The sequence below is a fragment of the Lepeophtheirus salmonis genome, chromosome 14, assembly GCF_016086655.4.
Source record: "Lepeophtheirus salmonis chromosome 14, UVic_Lsal_1.4, whole genome shotgun sequence".
NCBI classification, from domain to species: Eukaryota; Metazoa; Arthropoda; class Copepoda; order Siphonostomatoida; family Caligidae; genus Lepeophtheirus; species Lepeophtheirus salmonis.
The window spans coordinates 1768178-1790318 of record NC_052144.2 but is presented as its reverse complement, the minus strand read 5'-3'; the positions used below and the strand labels follow the sequence as shown (position 1 = coordinate 1790318).

Sequence of the window (22141 nt, the reverse complement as noted above, 5' to 3'; positions counted from 1 at the left end):
AACAGTTCTTCGTTGTCTTGAATTACCTGCTTTGCTTCATTGCTCACCTACCTCCAAAGTCTCAATCACTCTTAAATATATCATAAATTACATATAGTTTTTGAGGAGTTAAGACATACAAAAAAAATATTGAGGAAAAGTTAAAAAAAATGGAGATTTTTTTTTTTTTTGTTTAATTTATATACAAGGTGGTTCAGATATATGTGGGGAAGTCTTTAAAGTCATATAACGAACACATTAAGCCCCCCCCCCTCCTTCTTCCCTAGAGATCTCACCGTTATATAATTCTCCATATAGTCTATTCTGGATAGGAAGTTATTGTGACTTTCTACCCCAGTGTCGACGACTTGAAGGCCGACATAGATTCTGTATGGGACAACTTATCGGAGGAAACCATCTGCATTGCCTGTAATAAAGTAGTTTCGAAGCATCAGAGAACTGCACTTGCCGCAAATAATGTCATGGTGTAATGGAAATAACTCACATTCAATTTGAAGGAAATTTGATTGCTGATTGCAATGGTCTAAAAATATCTTTTGAGAAATAAATATTTGTGTATTTTCCTGCCTGTTTAAGTTGTCCTAATACTTTTGAGTCACCCTGTAGTTAAATGTTCAACTACAGGGTGGTCCAAATATATAAGAAAATCGTTAAAGGCTTATAACAAGAACCATCATTTTTTATTATTATTCTTTGAAAACTACATTAAATGACATTTAATGATACATATCCCCCTCTCTTGATAACCACAGGCATTTGACAACAGAATCTTTAGATAGCCCGGGCAACCTCGTGTGGATCAAGTTTTGTCATTGTATGGGTAATGGACTTCTACAGGGCCTCCACAGACGAATGAAACTTGGCACATGCCTCCCTCCCCGGATTCGAATGGGTCCAGGTCCGGCCTGTGCACAGGTTAAAAATGTGGACTCCAAAACTGAGGACATCCTGCACTTTTGTGGGCTGGTGCACTATATTATGGGAAGGTGTAATTGGTTTCCTTGGCTATCCAGGGAATGTTAATTAAAAGAGCAAAGCAAGTAGGAAGGTAATGCTGGATATGCACAAGGACGCCCGGGTCTGCCAAAGGTTTCAGAGCCATGGTGCTGAGATTATCAAAAGAGGGGGATCTCATTATAAGCCTCGTTATAAGCCTTAAAGATTTTACTAATTTATCTGGACTACCCTGTATATACAGCCCAATATTTCATTGACATATTTGAGTCATTAGTAGGCTTATTATTCAAACATCTGGGGTGAATTAAGATACCCAAGAAGTTTAACTATAGGTTAGAAACTTTGTTTGATTAAAGACACTTACTTATATGTATTGTCACGGATTTGACGCCTTCCAAATATATAACATCTATCAATTTCTCATTCTTTAATTGTGACAATCAATTTTGGGTGCTTCAAGTACAATTTGGGGTGCACTCAAAGGGTTATTAAGAATAATCCATGTTGATCGAAATTCACGAATACAAATGTAATTTACACTCAATTTTGAGAACCGTTGTTCCAGCTTGTTTTTGCGTTGACGGGCTACATACATATGTATCAATGCGACACCTTGCTAATGCAAAAATGTATACATGGTTTTTGTTGTCAGCTGATGATATTTCAGCATATTTTCCCTATATCAGTGCTCTGAACAATTGTGAATGGTTTCTTCGATTAAGATGTTGTAAACAATTCCATATAACTGTTGAATAATTAATAATAATTCCATCGTTGAAGGACATAATTGGATAAGTACTCATAACTGATTTTGAGCTTTTTTCTTTATTTCTTTTCAGAGGAAAGGTTGCGAGATACAATAAAAGTAAAAACATAATATACCGGTCAATTATAATTATGGAGGGTTGATCTTACCCTGTGTTACACATTTTATTGCTTTCAATAATAAAATTTAAATGAGAGGTTCTCTGAGGACATGTATGTCACAAAATCATCTGAAAATAGTGCTTGCCACAACTTTTATTCAATATATGAACACTAAGCTCTAATAATTGCCTCAATACGAGGTCTAAGCCCCTTGCAGACCTTGACTATGTAGTGGGACACAAGCTTGGTCCACGGCTTCTTGACGGAAGCCTCTAGGGACAGGACACTCCTATAAGGAGTAGAACACACCCTCTCTTCCAGACATGCATAGATAGAGTGGTCCAAGGGGTTCGCATCTGGAAATGAGAGCGGTCACATTTTGAATCCCAAAAGTACAGGAAGTACCCAAAAAATGTATTCAAGGAGGTTGGCATCAGGGCTGTAGGGGGCCAAAAGTGTCAAAATATAGTTTGAAAGAGCTCAAAAGATTCTTACAACGAAGGAGATGGGGTTCTTTCATTGCTGATGTCAAAAGTAGCTTCTCCACCCTCACAATGCTCTTTCCACCCACTGTCTTAGTCAGGAGTGGAACTCCGAAATCCCTTACATGGGCCCTCGTGGGCTTTGGTTGCTTTATTTAACACCTCCGGATCCAGTTTGGCGTTTTGATAGAGCCCATCTTCCTCTCCAACGTTTCGGACTTGCTGACAGTGTAGAAGATAGTCCTGGAGACACGCCATTACTTGGAGTGTGTGAATGGAAATTCGTTCATCAAGTTGAAGCGTCATTTTCTCGACTTGTACATAAGCTAGAGAGCTCAGATTTAATATATGGAAATAAGAAATAATTTGAATCATCCAACCTTCATTAATTATTGAATTATTTAGTGTTCAAATTTCAATGGACACCTGGTAATCTTCATAAAAAGTTTTATCAAAATCTACGAGTAACTTTAAACAGAGGCAAAAATATATCCTCCGTTCAACTTCGTTACGAAGGTAAAAAGGAACTAAATAGTATTTTTGATATTTATTATCTTATTACAACATTTAAAAAAATCCGAGGAATCTTGAAATGCAAAATGACGTCCTAATAGACCAAAATTCCCAAAAAAAAGTACTTAAAACTATAACAAATAAGAGTGTATACTTTGTCTTAAACCCTCCATTTGATAGGGTAGCTTATGCATCAATTTGCCTTTGAATGTGACTATGACTCATTAATTTCTTAATTGATATTGATGCATTGGAATATATAGAGCAAATTATCGTAGCTCAGAATAAGTGAATGGAAGAATATACGTAATATAAATTAAAGTCTATTAGTTGAGGAGTAAGGAACCATTGTGCACTCAATTAGAATGTTTCTTAAATCCAAAACCAAAGTGGTTGTGAATATATCCCTGCCACGATAAACAGTGGTACGGTGCATCCAAGCTCCTCGGATATGGTCACGGGGTGCAACCCGGGTGAGAGAAGCTTCAAAATTTTAATCCATTTTACTTATTGTCATCATTTGTTTTGCTTTTAATTTCATCGAAACTTTACAAATGATTTTGAGTCACAAAACCTAGCTTTCATCTAGTTTAAAGACAATCCACGATTAAATCTCCGATTTACTACAATTAAAAGATTAATTTGACCCTAATATGGCCCCTCTCAAATAAACTATTAGAAATAGATCATTTTTTAATTGTAACGATAAATGTTTGATACTTTAATTAGGACAATTTGAGGCATCTTCAAAGGATTAATCATAATAATATGTTGACGGAAATGAACAATAATTGAGTTGAAGAATACAAATGTGTAACTCAGAATCTTAAACAACATTTATTTTATGCTTAAAGTTTGTATCTGTCTCCGTTTTTGAAATAAATGCAATTTTATTCATTGCTTTTCTATCAGACTATTTATATATAAACTATTTTAATACTATGTAGGATTTATACGTTAAAAAGGAGAGCTGCTGTGTGGACTTTGATATTATTATTTTAAGATATTTGTCGAATAAATACGTCATGCACATTTGAGTCGCAGAAAGGCACAATATAAAAATGTGGCTGACAATGTTTTTGTATAAAGGAAAAAATATGGCTAGAAGCTCACAAAGTATGGGGAAATGATATATTATAAATAAATAATAAATGGATTACTGAATGGATAATTTCTTTCATTTTTTTTTAGAAGTGAACAAAAATATTTATTAAGTATATTTTGACTTTAAATGTTGCATTGGTATGTTGAGTCATTCTTTTTATTTTTTGTGGTCATTGGGTGGTCTATCCATGTATCAAATAGTCTTTTTTCTTCTTAACTTATTGACCCTTAGTTGGTCAAACTAAGGGGTATTTTTTCTATTAGTATGGGACAGGACAGGACTGGACAGGACCACGGTCCTAAATAAGGACTGACACAGCACTAAATTCCCAACCCATCCTTGGCATTTTCAATGCAAAAGCACCATATCTTGCTGCAGAGGAAAAAACTATTGTTTAGGTTTTCTCTAAGATTTGGTTCTCCATATACCAATTTCTTGCCAAAAAAGGGATTTGGCATTGAAAAAAGGGAAAAGTATTAACCGATTTTCGGCACTTTTTCGGCCTGCCTTGTGGGCGGCCGAAGAAATTTGTTTTCTTTAAGATATTAATGTTTTCATATTATATTATATTATGGTTTGTATATATAAAGATAAAAAATAAAAATAAATGTTAATTTATAATAGTTTCAGCAACGAGTGTATGCCGCTTTAGCTCAGCGTGTCATATTAAGAACAAAAAGGAGTACATCTACATATAAAATAACAGATAATGAATGGTAATTTATAATAGTTTTTGCAACGAGCCTGTGTAGCTGGAGGTCAGTGTGTCATATGAAATAAGAACAGATGAGTATTAATAAAATCTATAGTGAATGTGACTATAGATTAATCAACGAGCGTGTGTTCCTGAAGCTCAAGGTGTCATATTTTATTAAAGAAAAGTTCATTGATAACTTATAACTCCAAGCAGTTGAAGTTACTTAAATTACTAAAGATATTCATTATAAGGTTGTTTAAAAATCTTATTCCCTCTGTCTTTTGTAACTGTTCTATTAGTAGAAAAATAGCCTGAAGTTAATGAATATATTTGTTCCATGTATAAAGTACAGGGTGTCCACGATAAATTGGAACTATCTTGAAAATCAACCTGCTTGATCAAAATGGAATTTGGAGTGTATTTGTTAATATGAAAAAGTTTGACGTGATATTAAACAATAAATTTATTCCTTGGTCCAAATAAGGGGTATTTTGTAAGAGGGAAATGTGTAATAAATGTTTTGTGAAATTAACCCTTAAATGCTTCTTTTTGCAAATATGCAACATCTGAAACAGCTCTATCGGTAATTGTGAAATAGCTATTAGTATGGTGTTGCATCAGTAATTACACTAAGTAGGTCATTATTAATTGATAATTCATCTATAAATTATTTTTAGATTATTTCCCATTATTATGAAACGTTTTACACTAGCTAAATCAAACAAAAAAGTGCATTTCAGGGTTAATATATATTTTTGTGATGGATTCATGTATTTGATGTCATAGGAAAAATAATTAATTAATAGTCGTTTTATTATTTTAAGACTGTCATTTACTTTAAAAAATCATCCATCTAAATATTTGACTAACATTTGATGCTCCCTCAGAAGAGAAAATACATTTAGGGTCTTCAAAATTATATATAGCATGGGAAGCACTCCTTTAAGACACTCACTAAATTAAGTTTTTAATTCAATTATCTTTTCATTTCAAAAATATTCTACTCATAGGAGAAAAAAACAGCCTCAAGTAGAAATAAAGTTGATTGACGTCATAAAGGACCGAACTTGATCATTTTTAGGACTGATATTCAAGACTGAAAGGGACCGAGAATGGAGTCTTCAGTCCTAAATAAGTACTCACACAGCACTAGCCTCAAATGGGTAAAAAAAAGGAGTGGATGTTACATCATATGGGATACAGGAGTGGTTCCCAAAGTGGGGTTACCGGTCAATCCGTTAATGCAGATCGCTACCAACAACAATTTGCCGATTTGAACCATGCTATACGCCAAAAATGCCCAAAATATGAAGCCAGGCAAAACAAGGTAATTTTCCTTGATAAATACGCACCACCACATCGCTCTACAGCCGCACACCAGCTTGTTGAATCGTACAACTGGGAACCTCTTGCTCATGCGACTTACTCACCAGACCTGGTGCCTTCCGATTATCACTTGTTTGCATCGATGGGCCATGCACTCAATGATTTACGCTTCGATTATTACGCTGAAGCCAAAAAATGGATCGATGGCTGGTTAACAGCCAAAGATGAACTATTTTTTTAGAAAGGCATCCATAAATTGCCTGAAAGATGGGGAAATGTATGGCTAGCAAAGGCGCATATTTTGAAAATTAAATTTGTAAGCATTTCTTCACAATAAACGTTCAATTTTTTAAAGTCTCATTTCATAGGCGCATACCTCGTATGTCATTTGGCTCAACTTATTATTGAGAAAATACATTTTTCGTATTAACTTATATCCAAAATATATAGGTACAGATCGAGGCTTAACGTGAAGTAAATTCTTTGAGTGCAACGTCCAATTAAAACAAGAATAGACCTGATTTGCTTAATTCACAGAATACATCCGTAAAATTCCTACCTTGATTCGTTTATTAACCAATTTGCAAATCCATAGCCTCTAATGCTATTTGTTTGCGAGTCTCAATTTTGACTTAATATACCGCAAAAAAGAAAATTGATGGTATAGAAATGATCCCCGAGTACCACATCCATATATCGTAGATTTTATACAAAATATTCGATTATCTTCATATATTTGCCAATATATGTAGAATTAAAATCTTTATTTTCGATCAATGAAATTAAATAACTTATATTATCATCCTCTGGGTTGAACTTTATATGGATTATATGGCCTTTAAGTCATCTATTTGCGTAAAATGCACTCCAAATTTTAAATGCATCTCTCAATGAGAGGTGTAGGGATCGAACATTGTCTAGCCACATATTTGAAGGGTGGAACTCATAAGAATTTAAGAACCACTGGGATAGAGTATTCTTTGAGGCATGTTTCTGAAGGAAATAATGAGATAATTGGGGACTAGATAATAATTATTTTATTATTTTTATTATTGATATAAAAAATACGATGTCGTCGATACTTTTTAATTCATTCAAACAAATAAACAAAAAAGGAAACCAGAAAGGAGAAAAGATGTCTAAATAATAGGAAAACATCATCATAAATAAATATATAAATATGATAATTATATTATAGTAATAATAAGGAATAACATTATGTGGTTGTACTCATTAATGAGTCGAGAGGGGGGAAGGGGGATGATAGAGAGAGAGAGAAAGGGTTGATGGCAGCAATGATATGATGATGTTCTAGTTGATAAGAGAATTAATTAATTATTATAAAATAAAGAAAATAATGGAGCAGCCATTTACTTTTATAAATAAGTAAAAAAAAAAGATGAGAGTTAATATAATATATACGTATAATATATAACTATTAAATAACATATTATTTGTATAAAATAGACGTAGATGGGGGCTCGAGTTGCACACAACCATTTGCTTATAAAATGATTGAGCAATTATTATTAGTTCAAAAGTGTTGCGCGCAGAAAGGGTCCTTCCCTCATCCGAAAGGAGGAATGAGTAGTAATATTATAAAGTAGTAAGAATATTGCACAAGTTGAGTACAAAAAATGGAAGGTCGTGGGGAGTTTTCTTCACAAGGGGCATCACATCACTGCCGCCATTAGTCCCATTCATTTGAGATCATTTAAATTATTATAATGCAATTCCTCTTCTTTTTTCTATAATAAAAAAAAAGAGGGGGGGGATATCAGCAAAAAGGAAAAAAAAATAAAAAATCTGTATTCCCTCAACTTTAAGCTTCTTTGAATTAAAGAGGTAATTAATGATAGTAATAGAAGTATTTAAAATAGCTTGCATGGAGGAGGAAAGGGGGCCAGACTTGTAGAGAGATTCACGGTTTTTATATTATAATAATAATAGTTGTAGTAGTAATAACAGAAGAAAATCATTTTACAAGTAAACTTTCTTAACAGAGCGTGTTGTACCATAAGCACTATCCACTACTTGAGGCTGACTCCCATCGTTGGAAGAGTCTCCATTTACACTAGATTTTCCATTATTTCGCATGGAAGAACGTCCCAATGTAGACATTTGGAAATTGACATTAGGTCCAATATTTTCTCTTCGATTTCCAGCGTTGAAGAGCGTGGCTGGAACACCAGGAGGATCATTGATGAAGTGAAGGCCTCCGCCAACACCTCCACCACCTCCCAACATCAGACTATCGTTGTGGGCCTTATTACGCTTACTTACACTACTATGGATAGTATTGAACTTATTGGGCTGAAGTAAGGAACTAGAGTAATGACTACTGCCAAAGCGATCACCATCGTAATATTTTCCTCCTCCCGAATTAAGGGCATTCAAATGAGAAGGAACCGGTCGGCTAACAAGCTCTGGCTCTGCATATGTGACCTAGAAGTATAAATGAAATGTATGTATTTAAATAAAGGAGCATTGTATAAAGCCTTACCTCTTCTTGATCTCTTGGATCGAGTTTGTCAGATGATGTTGGTAATAAAGGAGCCAAAGGGCGGGCTAAGCCCTGGCGTTGTTCAAAGTATTCATACTCTGTGTCAGGATAAGGTAGGTGAACACCACTCTCTTTCCCACATTTCCTACCACAGCAGTAACCAATGACAAAGCCTACTACCAAAGCAGCGACAGCTCCTGCAGACACAGTAATGACTAAAGTCTCGAGAGAGAATAACACAGTATTGGGTTCAACTCCCTATAATTAACAATAATGTAGATTAATATATATATATATATAGTTATTTAGTTGAAAATAAAATACCTGAACACCAGAAGGATTGTTTTGAGAGACTGTTCTATCCTTTGTTTCTGGTTTTGACAAAGAATTTTTCTCTCTATTTACAATATTAATGACTAGACCAACTGGTTGAATACGATCATACCACTTTCCTTTATTGTCTTCTTCACCATCTTGAACAACAATTTCAGCAAGGCAATGGGAATGCTCTCCAGTAGACACGGATTGAATAAAACTAGAAGCCATATTTTGAGTCCAGTCACCCGATCCGCACCTATAAAAATCACAATAAACATAATTTCTGACCATACAACTATTTGATCGATAATGGAAAAAATCAGTCATAAAACAATTAGAATACTTCAAATTTAAAGAAAAATAGGTACCAAATTTTGATAAACATCATTTCAAGATATCTTACCCCTCTCTAGTCCTTCAGGTAGCCCCAAAAGGAAGAAGTCTAGAAGAATAAAATCCGATTTGTGATATGTCTACATATTAAAAATCAATCTTGAGACTGATCACATGACGTACAATGTTCAAGTGTTTGTAGGTAACTCCTGATATCTTAATTTGACAAACTTTATTCTTTAAAAATACATTGGTCTAATCCATGGAGTTCCAGACACATCCAATAATCACACATGTAGCTTAACTTGTTTTTCTTTCCTTCCCTCTTAAAGAAATGATGGGGTAAAAAATGAGTTAAGACTTTTTTTTTTTTTTTTCAACCAACAATTTCTTTTATATTTCCCTCATGTGAGAATAAATATTATACGTGAATATTCCAGATATATAGAATACCATGCCTGAGACTATAATCCATACTGTCAGTGAACAGAAAAAAGCCATCATATAAATATTAACATTAGAACCAAGGAAATTTCTAAATGCCTGAAATAGCAATGGTGGTCAAATTGACCGCAACTTTCAAGTCCTGTTTATTAGCATAAACACAAAGGATCTAATAGTAGGTTATCATTATTTCACGTATATCTTATGTTTGCAGAGGACATCACAAATCTTAAATAGCAACGAGTCCTTCTCATAAATACAGAAACAAAATAAATTAATATTATTTATCCATACGCTTCAAAATAAAATCATCCACTAGCAACCTAAATTCACTAAAGTTGTTTTTTTCAGAAATCTGACGTTTGGCATAAGGTATTCAACTAGATTGTTATCGCATAATATTGTGCGATTGGGATTTGTTCTGATTTATGTGGTGACCACCTTAGGCTGTTCAGAAAAAAATAATCAGAAAGATTGTTTTAAGAAAAAAGCTATATATCATTTTAAAATAAGTAGCCCATAAAGGTTGTGTGCCCTGTGAAAGTATTAATGAGATTTTAGGGGATTAAGGCAGGAGTCATTTGAATTTCAATCATAGTGCAATGACTCCTCTTCTTTTTAATTCATTTGATGTTTGGGTGATCCATGGAATTCATATTTTGTCTATAATTCCATGATTCATCATTGTCCATTTGATCTTCTAGTTTTTAAATCCCTTAATTATATCTCAGCATCTATTACAAGTCATGACACTTGTTTAGTTTATTGTTTGATCAAAAAATAAATAACAAGATCAACGTTCGTTTAATTAGTACCAATGTAAGTAAGATTGAAAAGTTTCGAAATTAAATATATGATACATCTTAAATTTTGATTTTAGAGTGGAGCTTTGTCTTATAATGAGCAAACAAAACAAATTAATGAGTATAATCAAATGTTTAAAACTTTGTAGTTGTCCGAAGAATGTTTCAAATGTATTATACCTTAATACATGGGCCTAAGGCATTTGTATTTCTTTCCTCTGTCTACCCCAGCTACTATCTCTTCGCATGACCTTTTATTAACTATTTTAATTAATACATTGATTTAATTTAATGAAAGTATTTAATTGATTTATATGAGTCCACAATGCAAAATTCCTTGCATAAATGATCATTTAAAGATAAGATATTTAAAGGCGATCTAAGATGTGATTTAACCATTTTAATAATAATAAAAAAACTCTCATTTTAACCGCTTTGCTTCTTTTATGTTAAATAACTATAGTAACAGTCCCTTTATATTCCCGACAAAAATGAATATCAAGAAATGACTCCTATCAAAATTAAGAACCTATTAATTAGAGATATCCCAAAATGTATCAAGTTTATAAGTAGTAAATTACCTGGCGGAACGTACATCCCAAGCACAATAAGGATCTCTTAAAGCTACACATTCAGGACATGTGGTAGCTCGATCACATCTTTGAACTGGGAAAGAACGGATTTCATCATCTGACATGATAACTAATTTACCCAATGATCTTCCACCCTCTTTCTCACCACCAACAACTTGAACTTTCTTAATTATAGTAGGTTTCTCAAACACTTTTAATTCCTCAATAATGACACTCTCCACACGATCATTTGAGCTAGGGCCCAAGGCGTTAATTGACTTAAGTATGTAACCATTCGTTGTACCTATGATATCAAATTATAATTATTATTCAAAAACACGATATTGAACATTGCAACTCTACAAACATAAATAATAAATACTATTATTTAATTAATTCAATCTCTCTTTGTAAATTTTGACTAATGATACTCAGTGAAAAAGAAGAAGAAAAGTGTGATATTTTTTGGACTTTGTAGTATGAAATATCACCAAATAAAAATATCTCACAACTATTATAAAATACTATGAGGGTTTTATTATTAAACTCTGCATTTGATAAGCATAACTAATTTATTTTTTTATGTAAATAAATCTTGCTATAATTGGTGTAATAATTCTTATTTAACTACAGATTTAATGATTAGTGCTGTAAAGCGTTTTGACTCACGCCATCTTGGTGGCGTATAGTTACCGAGTGGTCCATCAAAATCTGAACACTTTAAATATTAAACTTAAACAAGATATAATTTACTAATTATCAAAATAACTTTAACGCAATTAATACTGTAAATAGATTTGTATTTGAGCCATCTTAAACATTAATCTAGCCGCCATTAGCGGCAATGGTGGCTTCCAGGCGGCGGCGAAAGGCCTAGCTCCCGCTGCGGATGTAATCCTCTGTCATGGCGTCCCAGTGCTGACTGACAGTGCCTTTAAGGGCCTCGGTGTTTGAATGAAAGATACTACAGGCCTTCCCCTCGACATGCACTCGAAATTTATACGGGGTTAGTATCAGGGTTGTAAAGGAGCCATAAGTGTCAAAAATAGTCTTGCAACGGAGGAAATGGGTCTCTTTCTTTCCTGGTGTCTAAAATGGCCTCTCCACCCACTTTTTTGATAGCTCCCTTGACAATCTAGTTTGAAATTCTGAGATATCTTGCATGGGCGCTCATAGACATGAGGGGATTGCCTGAGCTATTTTCTTTCACTCCTTCGGTTCCAGTATCCCCTTTTTGACAGAGTCATTTTTCCTCTCCAACGTTTTAGACTTACTGACGGTGGTCCTGGAGACGCCCAACTGCTTGGAGTGCGCGAATGGAAATCCGTCAATCACATTTAAGTGTCATTTTCTCGACTTGAACCTAAGCTAGAGAGCTCAGGTTTGTTTTGTTTTGTAATTAATTGTTTATGCTTTAATATATCGAAATATGAATTAATGTCAATCACTTCATTAATTATTGTATTAGTAAGTATTCAGATGTCAATTGACCACCCCTGCATATTCATGAAACTTCATCAAATGACTTGAAAAAGATTTAACTCGTGCATTGAATATTAAGTGATGCTAATTATAAAAACTGATATTATAATTAAATGAAAGTAATATGTACTAAAAATCTTAATGAAATTCCTAAATTGATACATCGATTAGTGACGAGAAAAGTAGTGCAATTGCAGAATACTATATTTTTCGTCCAAATGTAAAAGCTGATTTATTATCTACACTATTTAAATAAGATATTATTAGGATGTAATGACATACTGGGGGTCTGATATATAATAAAACTAGGCATTAGAGAGCTTTATTTTTTGACTCTAAGGTTAAAGTCATTTTATTTGTTAGTCCCATTTGGTCATTCAAATAAACAGCAATAGCTCACTACTTTCTTTAATATTATTGGGTATTTAATATTATATAACTTGGTTGTTTAGGCTCCCAAAATGGTCAACCTTAATAGTGTTGACGTCACATGAGAATGCTCTACAATATTATTTTATGAATGTATATAATATCCAATGAAGAATAGTAATAAAAATGAAGGCTATTGATGTAGAAGATACAATTAGTTATAATTGGGGGATTTAATAAACTAATCCATTAGTGAGAAATATAATATAACAATTTTCTTTTTGTTCTAAAAATCATAAATTGTTTGACTGGAAAGTGAGTAAACTTAAGTAGCTGACGCTCAACTTCTTTACAATCATAATTAAGGAATAATACTTATTGGAACGATGGAAAAGTAAATGAGGAAACTTCTATGTTAGAAAAATAAACAAATGAAATTTAAAAATTCCATACGAGACTTTACAACAATCAAGAGCTAAAGAAGCAACAAATAAACACTTTTCATAATTACCAGTAAATATGATATCATAATGTCGGCCGTCAGTAGTAGAAATTTGAGGATCAACGGCCAAAGTTGTAAACCTTGAAGACAATCCAGTGCGAATAACGACTGGGGACCCAAATAATGGTGGCACCGTTTCGTCCATTAAAGTGTGCGATTTTATAAAATTTGTATTGACATCACCCAAAGAATTTGTGTCATTTTCGTTGATGCATGTCCCTGGCCGAGGTTTAGGAACCTAAAAGAAAATAGTTTCAATAATTATAAGGAAGTATTCAATGTAGAATATTATAGCTCATGATTTCATGGTGGAAAATTGGAGGCAGGCTTTTGAAGGAGAGTTCAATCAAATAATTTTCTAATAGAGTGAAATATTAAATACAATTAAAAGCCTCAAGAAATAGTACATTGTAATCCATGCTCGACAAAAAAAAAAAATCCCCTTCATGTAGTAAAACAAATTAATTTCAATTAGTAGTGAGTTATATATTTTTTTATGAAAAAAAAAATAGTTACATCTTTTTCTGAAACTGGAAGCCAGTTGGCGGAGGTATCTCGTTGTTCTTTGAATTTTCCGATGAAGGATTTATTTATATCTTTAATGCTGTAAGCACACACAGCCGAACCTCCAATGGAGTTCGAGGGTGTTGAGAAAGTAGCGTAGAATATAAGACTTTCTTGAGGATCATCACCGTATGAACCTAAGATCAATTCGGATACACCTTGAATTTCATCAAAGTAAAAAGGATAAGCTCCAGGCACAGAACAGTTAAGTCTAGTCTTAATAAATGACATCCAATGATTTCCTGTTCCACCAGGATCATTCTTACAGACTCTTGCAACGCGAGAAAATATAGCTTTTCCACAGTTAAAGTATTCCACAGCACCTTCTCGAAAAAAGAAATACACAAAATCCGAGTCTGAGAACGATCCCACAAAGTCCGGAGAATTGAGCACCGTGGAATCAAAGGGTCGTGTTTTGACAGACCCTCTTATAATGATGGGATCGACAGCGGCATGATCAGCAAACGTGCCTGAAAATAAGTCCTCTCCCACGAGTATGGCGGTACTGTTATGATCGGGGGAATAGGGACATAACCCTATGCCCGTTTTTGTCTCCCCGGGAACATAAGAACCCCTTTCATCCGTGTATTCGCGACAGAGGGGCTTAAAGGCATTCGTCCCACAAAGAATGTATTTTTCGCGATCCTGATCGTACTGCGCCAAGACCGATATGTAATTTTGGCACTCGCGCTGCGTTTTCCCCTTGACCAAACAATCCTCTCGAACGCGCTCCTCACTCTTCCACTCCAGCTTTTGGCGAAGGCGAAGATCGTCTCGCAGCTCCACTTTGTAGAGCACGTTCCTCGCACCCAGCAAAAGATATTTCCCTTCTTCGATGGGAAGCATCACGCGGAAGTAATCCACTTCACTCTCGTTGCCCCCAAAGGACACGTAGTCCCCAGGAGACATTTCCAGGAAGAGCCGAGGCCTTTCGTTCCTTTGCCACGCACACACCATCCCACTTGTCCACATCCAGAACCAACCCAAGTACAACAACAACACAAACATGATGAAAAACACTTCTTCATCAATTCCCACAAGCCCCAATCGCAACCGTCAAATACATGACACGTCCGCCGCCTCTCCCGCCCATCCACATCTTCCAAAAACCTTCCCGGAGAGAGAATCACGTCCACAAAGGTGCTCGGAATAATAAGGACACTCACATTGAGACTCAGTTCACAATTACTCTCCACAAATATCCCACTAATCTGCTCCGCTCTTAGGAACGCATGACATCCGGTTCCGTTGGGAGAACAAGACCTGCGCCCAGATGAGGATCTCTAACACAATGGAATCAATCTTGAATCTTGGGATAAAGAAGGATCCTCCCTTCACAGATCACACTCCTTCTTTCAGCTCTTTCTTTTTCTCTCTCTCCCTCTGTCTGTGTGTAGGTGTGTGAGATCAGCTCTCTCTCTTTTCTTTTCTTTTCTTTTCTTTCCTCACCCGCCAAGCCTACAACAAACGCCTCAAAAACATAAACAGCCAACTAGCCAACTAACTCGTCTTTTACATGCAGCAGCTGCTGTCTGTCTTATTTAATCAAACTTCATTCACAACTTCTTAATTTCTTTAATTACCATCTTGCTGTACAAATAATATCATTCCTATCAACTTTTCTACTCTTGATGGGAAGAATAAATTGTCATATCATGGATCAAAATGGGGATCCTATTTATTAACCCCCCTCCCTCCTACTTAAAGGAAGAAGAAGTGGACGAGTCATGAATTCTTAAATAGCTTTCACCCTACTTTCTTTTTTTTTTTTGTATTTATTTTATAAAAAGCCCTGTCTCCGGATTCCCCCCCCCCCTCATTCCTTTACATAATCAACAAATATATAAGATAATGGGTGCCACTTAAATCCATCCAGGGATACTGAAATAGTATCGTTGTGTTGTTTATAAATCATGGGGATGGGTAGATGGTGTGATATTGTACATACTAGAGTTTTCCAACTTTGTGAAGCTGTGCCCTCATTAGACAGCAAATGAATAGCTCCGTCCCTAATCGATACTTTATTAATATACAATGTGTCCCGTTAAAGTGCTAGACCAAGGCTTCTCTATTGGCAGCCTGCTGTCCGAATCTGGAGAGTTGTTGTTGAATCCCAGGCCTAAGGAGGAGTCAATATAGTTATATATTCCAACTTCTCTAACTGGATATTTGCTTATAATAGTGGATTAGTCATATTCTAGACTGTCTGACTCCCTGAAACCGTTTCAAAATGCAACAGTAACCCTTGCTATTAGAGCACAGTATTTAAATTTGAGATCTTCAAAAACCTCAGTTCCACTACATCACACATATGATCATATATTACTCTTTATTTCAATTCCGTATACTATCTTGATATTATTATCTATGAGAAGCACTGATAACTTCAACTACATTTCAATCGTATTAATTACATGTTAATATCACTGTTATTTAAGTTAATATGATTATTAAATAATATTGATCCAATGAACACGTAAAAATAAAGATATTCATTAAATAAAAAGTGCATTAACTCCATATAGATATGGCCGAAACACTCCTGCGAGTAACAAGCATTTCATATCAGAGTTAGGGAAAAGACAATAAAACGTTTTTTATTGTTATATGGGTTTAATATGTCTTATATTAATCATCACTCAAACTATTCTTCGGAATATCCGCCGAGGATTTCAATTAATAAGTATATATTAGATTGGGAAAAAAGTAATTTTGTTTTTTGCACCATTTTTTGTAACCAAGTATATTATTTATTATTGGTCAAATCAGATTATTCGATAAGCCGTTGTAAAGGTGTGAGTGTATACTACAAAAACTTTTCGGACAGTATTGAGCTTGGTTGGTTTAGTCATGTGCGTCAAGTATGAAGGTCTCAAATAAAGAAATTCCAAATATTTTACATTTTTAATCCTGAAAGGAAAAAAACGCATCGAAAGCGACCAAGAAAATTTGCGATGAGTAGAGTGCCAATACTCTTTCGGTTCGTTTTGCAAAATAATGATTTTTTTACAACTCAACTATGTCCTCTACTCTGAACAACTCGACTGTTTGAAGCTGGCAAAAAGCAGCTTTGGTAAATAAGAGACAAGGCCATGCCGCACACATCTTTGATGACGCGCCAGAAGCTTCGGGAGATCGGATGGAAAGTTTTGTTGTATCCACACTACAGTTCGGACCTGTCACCAAGCGATTACCACCTGTTCCTGTCTTTGGACAACGCCCTGGGTTGTACAAATTTGGCCTCAATAGAGGCTTTTGAAAATTGGTTGTCCAAGTTTTTTTGCCAATAAGAACAAGAGCTTCTAAGAGAAGGCCATTATGAAGTTGGATTATCGTTGCCAACAAGTTATCGAACAGAACGGGCATACTTGGCTTAAGTGGGATGATTGTAACCCTTCTTATAAAGCATTGAAATAAAGGAAAAAAATATAAAAAATAACTGTTTCCTGACCTATTATATCAATGACTACCAGACGTGGGGATTAGGGACTTGCTACTGGACTCGGAGTTGAGTCCATATTTTGAAGACTTACAAATCGACTTAATCTCACAATTAAAGACTTGTGAATTAATTTGGACTCGAAAGCAAAGACTCCCTACTTGACTTAGAATTGAAAGCTAGTTCATACTGAACTCTTATGGACTTGAAATGAGCTCAAAAGAAATCTGAGGACTCGAAATGTCCTGCTCGATAAATATATTCAAGGACTTGGACGTGTGAGCAAAAAAAATGAGACCCGATTTGTACTTGTACTGTCTATATCAGTGGTTCTCAACCATTGGGGGCGATTTCCCCACTGGTGGGGAATGGCGGAGTTGCCAAGTAGGGATTGACCGGTCGGAAAGAAGAACCATCACTTCAAAATTTCACCAATTTTGACTAATTTTTCCAAATTTCTAACCAAATTTCTAATCACAGCCATTTAGAGACTGTTTTAATGACAAAAACAATCAAAATATGAGGTATTGTAATTAATGTTTCGTAAAAGTGACAACACTGTACACACTACAGTGCATGGTTGAGATCAAAAACTGGGCAAAAAACCTAACGAATCTTTTCGTATGTATTTTATTTCCATGTGAGAACTGTTAGTAAAAAATATAATTTATTCAATCAAAAATTAAGGGTCGTAAAATGGCACATAAAACCAAAGTGTATATTTATGTACTAAACACTGCATGGGTTAAAATTGAATTTGTCAAAGACCGGTTCTGCGGTGAGAAATGGATAGTTGGCTCACTAAAAAGTGGGGGATTGGAGAAAAATGGTCAAGAACCCCTGGTTTATAGGGACTTTACCAACCTCTGACAAGTTTTTTTTTTTTTTTCAATACTTGTCTAACGTTCAATTTCGGTAGAATATATTTTTTATCTTTCTAGCTATAGATTAGGAAATAATTGAATAACTAATTGTATCTACTATCTATACTGCCAATAATGAAGATTAACGGACACACATTTAGTGTGACCACATTTTGATTCCTAAAAAACTTGGCTTAGGGGGAGGGAGGTGGTAATATTTTGAACTGCAGAAATTTAACTTTGTCTTTTAGAGAATATTTTTTAGTTAAAATAATTTGGCTTTTATATTTTTTTAGCATAAATATGATGGATTTTTTGTCTTTCTTTAGTTTATAATTCATTTTCTATTTAAGTAGATTTGTAAATAAACAGAGATACATAAAAATGTCCATATGGTATGTAAAAATATATGAAATCGAAATTAATCGTGGTAAGCCTGACAATTTGAACAATATTTTGGAGGAGAGCAGCTTAGCTGTCATAACATTATATTAGATTAGCTGCAAGCATCCGTGAGAGGAAGGAATAAAAACAAACCCCACTTTGTATGTAGCAAGGTCATATAGGCTGGAATTACTCTGATGTCGATCCTCAATTCTACCCAGAGTGTAACAAGGACTCACGCTTATAACTCCCCAGGACACCCTCATTGTTTCTCTCCGTCATTCATGAGTAGAAATACTACATTTATTACTTTATAAATCAACATTTATATTAGTATTAGTGCAGAGACAATATTGTAATTATATTTCAATTTATTTAATTATGCATTTTTAATACAATTTGCACCAAAGATAGGACATAATGCATACTTCAGCCGATTAAATAATGATCAAAGAATAAGGAAGAACACACGCAACAACCATTTTTCCTTTTCTAATTGTTAAAGGTAGTTTTTTTTATTACAAACTACTCAACTCTAGTCGTAAGTTCATAACGTAATATTTTTTTTAAAGCTGTTGCTATTATTCTTGAGGAGAGAACATATATTATCTAAGCATTGATTAGTTACGTGTGACTATGCTCATAAAAAGCAGTGAGTAACACTAAAGTTTTCTTGGGTAGTTATCTTATATATTTTTTTAGGCAAAATTTGTCTGTGCGACTACGCTTAATAACTCCAGGCCATGCCAGGTACTACCCTTCATTCATTTTATATTTGTATTTTATTAAAGAAAATCCATCTTGTATATTCAGCCAGATTGGGCACTCGGTAGAACAGAAACATTTGCCTAAAATTAAATTGAGCTATGTATCCAATTTGTTCAATAATTAGGATAAAATAATTATGCGTTTTTAATGTTTTGTTGACTTCGATCTCTCAAAATTTAATGGCCTCATCCTGTTAAAATATATAATATTCCTACAAAGTTTTAACAAAATAGGTTTGTAACCTTTTCCATAATCCTGCTTAGCAAACAGACAAACAAACGCAGGTGATTACATTACCTCCATTCATCTTTCTTTGCAGAGGTAATTTGGGAGACAGTCCGTCTTCTTTTATGCGAACCAGTCCTCTTATTACAGCCTGAAAATCGGATTAACCCATAAAAAACAGGACATTTCATAAATATATAAAAAGAATCTTCAGGCAACCTGGACAGTATGTAAATACAAGGATTTGTATAGGAAGAGGAAGAAGATTAGTCACCCTAGTTTCAATCATCTTTTTGTAACCAATATTTTAGATACATCTATCTTGAGAATCAGATTGTGATGGAAAAATATCAAGGTCCTTGAAAAGTTATTTGAAAAAGCGAAATACCTACATAATATTAAGTATTATATAATAATATTATGTATGAATAGAGTTGAAGGTCGTAAGTATTTTTAGCTTATTAGTTTTGTTTGTTTTTGACGACTTGAACAGTGTTTTTTTTTCTAAAGCTCTTATCATTATTGCTTCGTTCTTAAGGAGAGAACATCCAAGTATAAAGTGTAATCACGAGTGTCTGTGCTCATAAATGGAGGAGAGAAAGCTGAAGATTTGTTGGGTTGGAGTTATAAGAGTTAGCCCCTGTTGGAATCAAGATAGAATTAAAGATCAAAAGCAAAGTATTTCTAGCATTACTCCTTGCTTGACACGGAGTGGAACTTGTGTTTATTTCCAACCTTCCATAGTTGCTCACAGCTACACTAATAAAACATCATGACAGCTAAGCTCTCCTCCTCCAGATCATTCTTTAAGTTGACAAGGTTACCATGTTAATTTTCAGTTACTTTGGTTTACATCTCGAAAATGCTTACAACCCTTATGTATAAATGGTTTTAAAATATCGGGATCCCTTTAATAAATAATATATACTGGGAAATTTAATTATACCTATATTATTTTATTAAAAAATAATAAATTTTAAACTAGTCCTATCACCAGCTTTAAAACAAAGTGGCGAAACGTGAATGTTATCTTGAGTAGATTCATGGTCGTACGGAGATATTTTTTCACTCCCTCAGTGATGGACATATTAAAAAATCTAAAAAATCAATTCTAATCTGAATCCAACAAGGACTTACCAAATCCCAAAGGTTACTTTCTGTCTTTTATGTGCACAAGTAAATATTCAACCCGGTTTCTTATATATCAATGAGAGCTGGTATGTAGAAGAAATGGAAGTTCACTACTCCTCAGGAATTAGGTAATCACCTTAGGAAAAGAAAATTCACTCTTTGTGTTGCCAATTCCAAAAAACAGGGGAGCTCAAAAAAAAATGTAACAGATTAATATCTTTAGTGATGCAAGATCCCCTGGATAAAATTTTGTTGTCAAATTTGTCGAAAAGACAACGTTTTTTGTTGTTTATTTTATTTTATTTTTTGTGCCATAATTTCTAAAATTATGAGTATTCTTATTCATTACATTTTGCAAAGAAGGTTATTGTCAAACAACAACATTCTGTCAAAATTGTCCATGATTTGTCAAAATCCTCCCTCCTCCCAAGAAAAATCCTAGTAACGGACCTGATTTTTTTTGTAGGTGTAACACCATCCGAAATCCCAGGATCCCAAGAGATAATCCTAGTAGATATAAGTTATCATATACATTCAATTTCTCAAGGAACATATTTTGTTTGCCTTTGATTGCAAAAAAAAATTATCTCCACATTGTTAAGAGTTAACATTTATTCTAATTTCAAGTGATTGAAAAATAATAACATTACCTTGATTATATCTAACAATTCAAGATTTTGTTTAAAAAGAATAGTCTAATCATATTCTTATTTAGTTATATAAATAGAAATGTTAATATTCGTATGCCCTACAAAGTGGGTCTAACTTATGTGTAGTAACAACCTGAACAGGATCTTCAACTATTTTTTAAAGCTTTTATCCGTATTATTTAGTTATTGAGAAGGGAACATTGATGTATGTATGTATAATGTAGTGTCATGTCATTATTCCTTATTTCGAACTAAGCACAGCAGTCCAGTTGTGTCTTGGTCGGGTCCAATTACTCAAAACTCCGCATCAATCCTAAAGCTTATAAAGTTCGTTCCTTGATGACGTTACTCAACATAACTTTTGTATGTCTTTAAGTGGCATTTGCTACACATCCGAATGATTTATCAAATTAATTTATTGGTAGAAGTGTAAGATAATTAGATTCAAATCACAAATGTAACCGAGGCTTAGTTTTGAGAAAAGTTGCTTTTGTGAATACGGGGCACGAATCCCCAATACATGTATTTTTTATATCACATAATATGTATTCAACGATCCCCAAATGTTTATTTTATATTTTTGCCTCTCTGTCTTTCTCTGTTGGTCACAGGGATTAGGGAAAATTTATAGATCGATTTTGATCGAACTTGGTACCATGATTATATATGGTCAAGGTTAATAGAAATACAGGGTTAGACCATCATGTAATCGGACTTGCTAGAAATTTCAATCTGATATATTGAACTGACTGCTGGGTAAGACAGACAGATTTTGATAAATCACGCAACCACCCATGCCCTATGACGTCACTATTGCTAGAATTTTCAATTTAATATATCGTAC

At 34.1% G+C, this 22141-nt stretch overlaps 1 protein-coding gene across 1 annotated transcript; it reads right to left on the bottom strand.

Annotated features, from left to right (window-relative positions):
- Nucleotides 1-6969: 6969 nt before the first annotated feature.
- Nucleotides 6970-16337, bottom strand: LOC121128945 (semaphorin-1A). The gene is made up of 6 exons (XM_040724567.2): nucleotides 13790-16337; nucleotides 13283-13511; nucleotides 10930-11224; nucleotides 8775-9024; nucleotides 8451-8708; nucleotides 6970-8392 (listed from the first exon to the last, which is right to left on the bottom strand). The coding sequence occupies exons 1-6, from the start codon at nucleotides 14843-14845 to the stop codon at nucleotides 7928-7930; spliced, it is 2553 nt and encodes an 850-aa protein (XP_040580501.1). The 5' UTR covers nucleotides 14846-16337; the 3' UTR covers nucleotides 6970-7927.
- Between the last annotated feature and the right edge of the window lie 5804 nt (nucleotides 16338-22141).